Source organism: Argiope bruennichi, chromosome 2 (genome assembly GCF_947563725.1).
Source record: "Argiope bruennichi chromosome 2, qqArgBrue1.1, whole genome shotgun sequence".
Taxonomy (NCBI): domain Eukaryota; kingdom Metazoa; phylum Arthropoda; class Arachnida; order Araneae; family Araneidae; genus Argiope; species Argiope bruennichi.
Genome location: NC_079152.1, coordinates 70577288 through 70587522, shown reverse-complemented (window position 1 = coordinate 70587522; position 10235 = coordinate 70577288). Strand labels below are relative to the sequence as shown.

Sequence of the window (10235 nt, the reverse complement as noted above, 5' to 3'; positions counted from 1 at the left end):
TAATGAGAGTAGAAAACCGTCACTTAATACTCTAATCATTGCCTCTGTCGTGTCCGCGTATTTGTACCCTATCTCTACGCCAATGAGCTATATTGTATTCGAGAATCGACTGTGATGGAGTAGACTGACTTAGTAAATTTATGTCTCATTTAGAAACTAGAGTTAACGGGAATAGACCTTCTTTTGGAAGTCTTGACTAGAATGACATTAAAGTCATTTTACTGAACTTCATCTACAGGAAGATGTTTAGCCTATGAATTAGATTTAACATGCACAACGAATCTTTGGTAGTATACTGCATCTGGAACTGACGACTTTGTCATATCCTAAACGCTACCAACAAGTTCATTGTGATTTAAGGGATAAAAGTAAGGTAGAAACTCAAATAGATTTCTTTAAACATTTTTATTAATATTTCGTAACTACATCCACAAGAATTTAAACATCGAATATGTGCGTGTAGAACATCATTTAAGTTAAGAGATTCAAAGATAACCTCAGCTTTTTTCGGAGCAAAATGATTGCCGAATGTTTGTCCCTGCGAAGGCAAATGACCTCCAAGAGACACACACCAGTCATTGTAAGCAATTCGTCTGCTACAAACCCTTACCCGTACCCAAGGGCAGTTCAGGGGTCATTACAGGTGGATAAAGGAACCGGTTATTCTTACTTTTGTTTCTTAGAAATCTTTCTGCTTATGACGTTACTAATAGATGCCAGAAAACAACTTTCGCCGCAGAAGCCGCTTGTGAGAACTCAAGAACATCCACTACTGCTCATCTCCGGTAGATTTTTAAGGTAAGCATACTCTTCTGTAGAAAAATCGTGATAGTATTAAAAATCATTTGTTGATACATTTCATCGAATTGAAATAGTAGCATTCTTTCATAACTGATTCTTTCGCCAAACGATTTTCTGCTTCTACGTAATTTATGTTTTGATTTTTTTAAAATAAATTAGCCGATTAAAAACTTAACTTTTAATTACAAAAACGGTTTTTGTGTGATATTCTTGTTTTTCGTTTTCAATTTAAGTAAAATATATCCCTTTATATTTTGTTCTTTTTCTTCCAGATTTTTTTTTTTTTTTTTTTTTATGATAGCGTACTTTTACTTTTTATAATCAACTGATTGCTATTTGATAATTAAAAAATGAGTTCTGGGATTAGAGCAAACATTTAATTGCTATCATACTTATTAAAGATCTATTTTCAAAATTAATATTATTTTTTATGACTGATATACCTGTAGTAGTGATTTTGTGATCTGATTGATTAGAAAATGAAATAATATTTCATTAAGCATTTTTTTTTTGTTCGAGTACGTCGATTTCAACAGTTAGCAGACGAAATGCTCAATACATATTTATAGTAATCCCATGGTAGCGAAGAATTAATCTTAAAAATAGTATTTGAACTCATATAATGAAAAAATCTATTGCTCTAAAAAACCATTGTATAGAAAATTATTCAATAATTTTGAATAAAAGTCGCAATATATTATTACAAGTAGAAGTAATTTTACCTTTTTTGAATTATACCAATACTATATATTAAGAAAATAAGCTATAGCATTTTACTGTTAAGTTTCCTTCATTTCTTGTCATCTCAATAATATTCTCTTATTTTAAAAGTTATGCATGATTATGCAATTTTCCCCCTGTAAACAAATATTATTGTGGAATTATTATTAATATAAGTAAGTGAAATTAAAATTCTTTTAACGACATTCTACTCCAGAAATTTCTTTTATTCATTTTTATTTTAGTAAAACAATTCTCCATTTGTTTATAACGCATTGTTTTATTTTGTTATTCTCGTAAATCTTTCCATTTATTAAATAAATTAAAGATGTGTCTGGGAAACACTGTAGAAAATAAAATGGTGAGAAATGCTTCCTTTTTATTAATAATAATGTGCAGGGTGTCCATGACACTCATCTAATTACATCTGTAATATATTTTCTTAATTAACTGTGGTACCTCTTGAAGGAAAAAAAAAAGCCTTTTGTCTTTTCATTTTACCATATGTTGAGCTTTAAGCGTCAAATACCGTTTCTTATCTTGCTCATTTTAAGTGCTGAATTATATAATTTTAACAAAATTAAAAAGTTTTAAAGATCAGAATTTTTTATTAATATATAGCATTTGTTTGTATCAGATCCCTTGATGAATATTTTTGATTAACTTCCCGGCGAATTTCTCCTTATACTGACACAACATTTTTAATTGCTGGTCTAGATTCAGAAAAGAATGCTTGGATATCATTCAGAGATCAAAAGTTTATGTTTGTAATGAAAATGTAATTTTTCAATGAATTTAGTGACATGGCTTTTATATCTCCCTCTTGAAAATGTCGATATTTCCATTTCTCTTTATATTCAGAAAGAAGCGATTCATTTTGATTTGATTTCGTATGTTATTTTTGTATGCGTGCATCTCCTCCTCTTAATAAAAAGCCGAATGTCAAAAGAACTAAAGAAATATTTAGTTATATTAACATCCGGATTTGAAGTAACACTAGGGCTATTTTGGGACGGACCTCGTTATTTTGAGCAACGGTCAAATGACGAGCACGGCGCCTGCGCTGGTGCCCCCCTCTTTAAGCTTCCGCGTCGCGCCAGTGGGAGAGCGTTTGACCCCGACCGATTTAGCGTGCACCGAGCCCTCTTGCACGATACTTCTTCTCGAACTTGAAGCCGAGACTTTTCTACCAGGCCCCCTGAAATAGATTTCACTGAAAATGAATAGGCAGTTACCCTAACTGCTCGAAAAAAATAACCCTTACTTAAAGGTTATTTTTAACATTATGCCTATTTAATAAAATTCCATTCTAAACAAAAGAGACATTTCCGAGGGATGGCCGCTTAGAGAAATTTTATTATGCTATATATTATAATATTCAAACTTTAAAAAACAAAATCTATTTAAGAACGATCAGTTTGGGAAAATAATCGTTTTTCTTCGTTCTTCATTATGTTTATATATACTTTTAATCACTATAAAATCCACTAAGATCTGCATACCCGTGGGGTTGTAAGACAATATAAATTGACACACCTTTACCACGGTGATCCATTTTAATAAATAATCAAACTGATTTCTATATGATATGTATTTAAAATCTGGAGATTCTTAAAATGCTTTTCTTATACCTGTTAATATTGGATTTTATTTGATTTTACTTCTTTTTCCTCCATTGATTTACAGAATACGAATACGTACATTCATTAATGCATATTCATAATGTATTCACAAGGCTCATTTTTCAAGTTTATTTATTTATTTGGGAAAGCTTAAAAATTTATTTTAACAGGGCTAATATGAATAAAATAATGCAGTTATATACTTTTTGTAAAACTATTCATTGATTATAAAAATTAAAAAAAAATGCTGAATTGAAATTAAAACTAGATTTTCAGTAATTTTTCTCCAAATGCAATTAGAATCAAATCGAAATCCTTTTAGAACTCATTACTAATGAAATGGATTTCCAAAGTTTAATTAATTTATCTCCTCTGAATGATTGGATTGAATTCGAGTCCCAATTTCGATGCTCCAGAAGCAATTAGTCGTACGCAGTGAATGTAATGAAACTGTTTTTTTACTTTCTTTTGTCTTACACATTCGGTTCCTATCTTATCCCTATTTTCAAAAAAAAAAAAAAAAAAAGAATTGTAGAATTTTAAGAGTTCAATTAAACTCTCTTGTCTTATTCTAATTCTTTAAAAAAAGAATTTGCTCGTCATTCTTTCTAAATTTCAGGAACTAATTAAAATCCTTCGCTGTCTTATATAAGCATTTTCCTTTGTTCTATTTTTATTCTTGCGTAGTTACGATTTCATGACTTCCTTTTTATTTAGCATTTATTTTCTGTTTTTTTTTTCTCTAATTTATTTCTGGGTGTATTTTCTGTGATCCATACATATTGCGAAAATTAATATCTATGAACTTACCAAATTAGAAATAAATATCAAGTTTAAGAGCAATGAAGAATTAAATGAAAAAAATGGAAATAAAATATGATGAATCCAGCCTGAACACTTTTTCAAGGGTCACTCTCAGGCAGAGATTCAAACCAGGGATTTTTTTTCCTGTGAAGAGTCTGACTTGCGTCCAAGTATTGATCAAGAAGAGGTTTTTGAAGATGAGAATTAATAACAAGTAAATACATCAAAATACAATAGTGGTCTTGCTTAGATTCGAAATTTTAAATAATATTTTTCCTTATTATTGTTGAGTAATTTTTGTTTTTCATTTATTTGTTATTATTTCTTATCTACAAAAATATCAATTTCATGGGACTTTCTGGTCATGAAGGGTCAATACTTGGACGAATGTCAGACCCCTCACAGAAAAAAAATCCCTGGTTTGAATCTCTGCCTGAAAGTGACCCTTTGAAAAAGTGTTCAAGCCAGATTCATCATTTCCATTTTTTTCCCTTCCTTTTATTCCATTTAATTCTTTATTGCTTTTAAACTTAATATTTATTTCTAATCTGGTTAAGTTCATTTGTGTTTTAGGTGTAGCAGCATTAGAGCGTTCTAAATACAATCTTTCATTAGTTTTGACTCTGGAAATATTTACTTTTAATTTATTTTCATAAAGATTACTTTCTTTTATTGATAGTTTCTTATTCTATGAACAAAGTAATATCAGAATTCAATTGCGAATCATACTTTCTATTATTCGTTTATATTCTGCATTCTATTACAAACATTCAATTCACACATTTCAATGAATTTTCTGGTGCAATATTGCTTTTAATTTTTGCGTTCACAATTGCATTCAAAAAAGAAAAAAATGCTCTTCTTATTTTTAAAGTTTAAGGTAGTAAATTTTATTAAGGAATTGTTTATTTCAAGGACGTCTAGGCTGTGGAAGTCTGTGCTTTTATGTTTATTTATCATCCCACGAGCACACATCCGCTCCGGGAAAGATGAGACGCGAGCATTCATTTGAAAGAGCTTTCCAAAATATGACCTCGTTACGCTTGTAGTATGTCCGAAATAGCGATTGACCAATCAGAGGCGCTGTTACTACATTTCTGATCGGAAATGGGCGAATAAAGTCAACTTCGCATAGTTTACTGTTTTAGATGGACAGCTGACTTGGAACGTAAAGGCGTGCGGAATGGGTGAGGTAGTTGCAGATGCAACAGGTTGGTCTGTTTACATTCGAAAAATGTTTGTTATTAAAACTAATAATTTCAATTCATAAGTTATTTTATGTTCTAAAAATGTTTAACGTGCCTTATTGGCATGTAGCATCTTTTGCGGTGTTTCGTTCACGTTTAACAGGTTTCTCAAGTCGAATATAAATACCATGACTTTAAAAGTGAAATAAATAAAATTTAAGGAATTATCATTTACGTATGCAACAGCATTTAATTCTGTTTAAATTTTGGTACTTAGTCATCTCATTGGATATAAGTTTACAAGATTTTATAAGGGGTTGGAGATAGGTGAAGAGTATCCAAAAATTCTTGTTTTTCTAAGTTTTGATAAACTTTTTTTTATAATTTACAGATTTAATTTGAAATTTGTATGAAGTGGTTATTTTTTTCAATCCATAGATATCAAATTCAATAAATTGCTTTTTTGATGTTCAGAAATATATGCAATGCACTAAAATAATGTTTTTATCCATTTGCTGACGAAATTTTAAAATAAATATGTTTTTTAACATGCTTAGCTGCTATATTCATTATAAATGAGAGGAAAAAGATATCCAATAGAAGCAAACGATTCTAATTTTTAATTTTCAATATTTTTTTCATTAAATATAAATTTATATACATTGAATATCAGATTCAACATTCTAGTCGTTTATTCATATCATAAATCTTTCCTAAATTTGAATAAAAGTGCATTTTCGTATGTCCTTTCCCTTTTATTTGAAAAAAATTGTACTTCCGTATTCCTTGCAATTTTAAAATACTATAGATTTTATATTTGTTGATATTTTGAAAGCGTGTCTGTAAATGTTTTGGTAAAACAGCTGTAGAGTCTGGGAATACGATTATCAGATAGGAGTATCAATTTGCAAGTTTTAAAAGAAATGAATGGCTTTATGAATAATTCCTAAACAATAGCTTCGTCCGAATCTATGATGATTGAAGTACTGATAGTATTAAATATTTTCGTCTTTGCACTTCAAATTTATATTTTCTCTATACTTGAAACATATCAAAAAATAAATATATTTCTTCATGAAAATTTACTTCCATTATGTAAGAGGTATTTCTTGATGTAAATATATTCGATAATATTTTTAGGTCTTTGCTCAGCTAAGTAGTTTTATAGAAAATGTCTTCTATTTCGTTTCTTCATTTTTTTCGCAATTTTATTCTATATAAAAATAAACGCGTATATTACATAATTAAAAGACAATAAATTCAAAATTCAATTTCATAATTTAATTCGAAATTATCCATTTTGAAAAATATATTGCATAACCCAAAAATCCATTATTGATGTAAATAGTCATTTCCATGTATGTATTGAATAAAATATTATTTTTGTCATCCTAAAAACTTATTTGTTGAGTCATACAGTTGTCGTTCTCTTTCCTTTTTTTGATGTCAAACAGATGCATCTGTTACGTATCATGCTTGAATTATTCGCTAGCATGTGTTTGGCAATAACGTTCACAGAAGCTGTTGCCACATACAAAACTGCTTATTCTAAACTTCGACTATTTTGTTTTTAATTATTTTTGAAATTAATCTTATCTTTCCATCGCCGCTTTTCGGAATAACAGAAATTCGTCATATCCGTAATCTTGAAATCTAGAAATGACATGTAAACATGTTTTAGCAGTTGCATGCCAAATAGAAGAAACTTTTGAAATTTTAAAATTTCGATTTATTTCACCACGGGAGGCATAATTTGCGTACAAAAATAAGTGGTAAGAAATACGTCAATCTACATCACGACACAAGAACAGAAGAGCTCCGAAATGTTTCTCTTTAGTGTTTTTACTATGAGATTTGGATTTCTTTGACACGCTAGTCTTTGGAAAGGGAAATTTGGGTATCTTTAAATGAATATTGTAAGCATTAAGGATTTTTATTCCTTACCTCAAAGCTTGAGAATTTGCTGAATTGAACAGTTTTATAAAGTAAATGTGTAGAATTTATTAATTAAAAAGTGGAAATTGAATAAAGAAATGAAGTTAATATAGGCTAAATTAAGATAAAAACCAAGAATAATTAGGATTTAATTTAGATTAAGAGATATTATAATTTCATTTCTTTGAATTTCGTCTTAAAATTTTTATACTATGTTTTGCTTTCGAATTTTTTTGTATATTAGAACTTTTTTAATGGTACGATTTTTAAAAAAAAAAAAAAAAAAAAAAACATAGTTTTCTGGATGTTTTGATTCCTGAATCATTTTTTAATACTAAAAAACTGTTCAAAAGTAGAATAAAAATTTTAGACAGGGATACATATAAAATCTTCAAATATCTCGGGTAATATTATTATTATAAAGATTAATAGATTAAAGAAGTTTAGGTAAAAAGCTTGGATTTGCATTTTTTTACTACTATGAAACTTTGACATACATCTCTCCAAAATTATACACTTCAACACCGTAAACCATTAATCGTTCAAAAAAAAAATTTCGATTTAAATTATTTCCTTTTATTATAGCATGGTTCTGTGCTCCGGTTAAAACGCTTAATCGTATGATTACAGAACTCCTTCGTCCAATTTTACTTAGTCTTAGAAATCGTATCAGCCATTGTAGGTATCAGTACGATGCATTTCCAATTGAAAGCGTTGTGATAGGAATGGAGTTTTAAGATTCTTAAATTTTGAACATCAAAACTATAGTTAAAAAAGTCATAAAAAAATTGCTGCCTTATAATTAATTAGGAGTGTGTCTAGAATTTAAAATATTATTAACATAATATATACATTTTTAATTTATTGTTGTGAGTGTAGAAAAAAAAATCTTTAATTGAAATAAAACTGAATTATTTCCTCTGTTTTTACTCTATGAACCACCCAGAGAAAAAATATTTCAATGTCGAAAAATTCGACTTAGAAGTTTTGATGAATTTCAGGGTTTCAGATTTTCCTGTACTTGAAAAGCTATTTTTTAAATGATTTGTTAGGTAATATGATAGTTCAAAAACGGCACCAAAGAAGTATATGAGATATTAATCACTCTTGCACGTGGGCTTGGGGCTCTTTAAAACCCACTCAAATCAAAGGCACTTCGGACGGTATTTGGAGAAATTTGACAAGGGGTGTCAGCTTAGATGTCATTGTTTATCTGGAAGCAATCCAGAATTACAAGATTAGTTTCAAAATATTCCTCGAATAGATTCAAACCGGGACCTTTATCTAATAAAGCTAAACTAAATTATGCGTGAAAACCAATTTGTCTCTCAAGATGAAAAAAAGTGTTTAGTTCATTCGCATTTAGTTCATTTTAGATGCATATTTTTTCGACTGGAAATATATGCATTTCTTATTTTTAAAAGAATGGTTTTATATTTAATGATTAGTATGTAATCAATTTTCGACAGTTTTTCCTCACATTCATCATTTTATTTCTTAGTCAAACCGATGCCATCTTTGCCTTCGTGCTCAACTGATCTCGTATTTTATTGATGTGGCTCCTAATGACCAACCCAACTGTGAGGGTTAAAAAAATTAAATTTTGTTTCGGACAAAAACATGCGGATTTAAACAAATAGTTGCATCTTTAGAATTAACTTTATTGCAAGAAATTATTTTAAAATTAATTTTTTTAATTTTTCTATTGATAATTGCTAAATATTGAACCCCTGGATCTAGTAATTTAACTTTTAATTAAATGGCGCATCCCATATAAGACATTTATTGTTCTAAATTCTATTTCAAAACGTTCAAAAAAGAACACCTGATGGCGTCCAAATGATTATTTTTTAATGATTTGCAACCTATCTAATAAAATATCGGATTCTGTAATTTAATGCAAAAGTTACAGAATCCTATATGCCTTTAAGTATGCCATTATAAGCAAATTATTTAAATTAATACGCTCCAAGAATCCTTTAAAAAATTAGATTTTCTGATGGTTTTATGTTTTGAAAAACTTAGTTGTAGTGTATAAGTTGTTGGAGTCCTTTTTTTTAAAAAAATTAGTAATGCTGTTTCTATTATTTTTTAAATTAAATATATTAATTATTTTTAATATAATAATGCTTATACTGGATAACGGATTTTGATACCAGGAATTTTTAAAACTTATTTTATGCGTATTCCATGCGCTGAAAATGAATAGGGTTTTATTTATCCATCAGTTCTTGTTTGCAAGATATGATGGTAGCACATATCTTGCAAATGTAATGTCTCTTGTAATGGATGCACATTCATTACACCATAATATGGACAAGAGTTTCAGGGAAAGGATCCCAGCAATTGTGTTTAGTTTATAGGCGTTAAGCAGAAAAAAAAGTGAAATATTTTAATTAATCGAGAAAAAATAACTTTCCTGTAAACTACAATAGTTAAATTAGAAATGAGAAGCTTAAATAAAAACCAAAGACACAATTTTGTTCCATTCCGTTTCTGTTACTTGACAATTTTGAATGACCGTTTACATAATCTTGCTTGCAGACTTTTATTGCAATTTACTATCGTGTGAGTATTGCATGCGCCGTGGTATTGATCCTTTGTCTAGGTCAAATCCTTTGGTCATACTACTCGAATTTTAAGGAAAATTGTCTAAATGGCTATGAGAGTAATAAATGTACTCATATTATTATCAGCATTATTGAAATTATAATTTTGCTATTCACTGAATCAAAATAATTCTCAGCCTTCTGGTTTTTCTAAATCTCCTTATAGCAAAAACAAATGAGATCCAAGCTTTTCGCTTTGTGTTATTCATAGTATCTTAGAAATAAAGATTGTTGCAGAACTGTCTGATTTGGTGACCTAAACAAATTGCAGTTTTACGTTTCAGGTAGATTCCTATAGGAAGACTACCTATTGCAATGGTCATTATCATGGCAAAACTTTAGGTAAATTTCTTCAGTTCTTCATCGATCATGGTCCCTAGAACTCAAAACCACCCTCTGTTCAAAAGTTTATATGCGTACAACGCTTCACCCATGTTACCTCATGAACAGGATAACTAGAGTAATTTTGATTGGATTTTAACTGGCTTGGAATATCTTAATTAGAAATGTAAAAATCTCGGATGAGTTCGTAAATGGGCTATCTAGCTCAAAGGGAG

At 29.2% G+C, this 10235-nt stretch overlaps 1 protein-coding gene across 2 annotated transcripts in view; it reads left to right on the top strand.

Moving 5' to 3' along the window:
• The first annotated feature begins 643 nt into the window (after positions 1–643).
• The window catches only part of LOC129959869 (UDP-glucose 4-epimerase-like), a 33183-nt gene continuing 23591 nt past the window's right edge, over positions 644–10235 (top strand). Inside the window, exon 1 of one of the 2 annotated variants that reach the window (XM_056072778.1) lies at positions 644–798. Coding sequence is in view for 1 of the 2 variants with exons in the window: in XM_056072772.1 (XP_055928747.1) it covers positions 5131–5158 (28 nt within the window). In the remaining variant the exon portion in view is untranslated. Of the gene's footprint in view, positions 799–4999; positions 5159–10235 lie in introns of those variants that run through there. The other variant, XM_056072772.1, reaches the window with a different exon arrangement.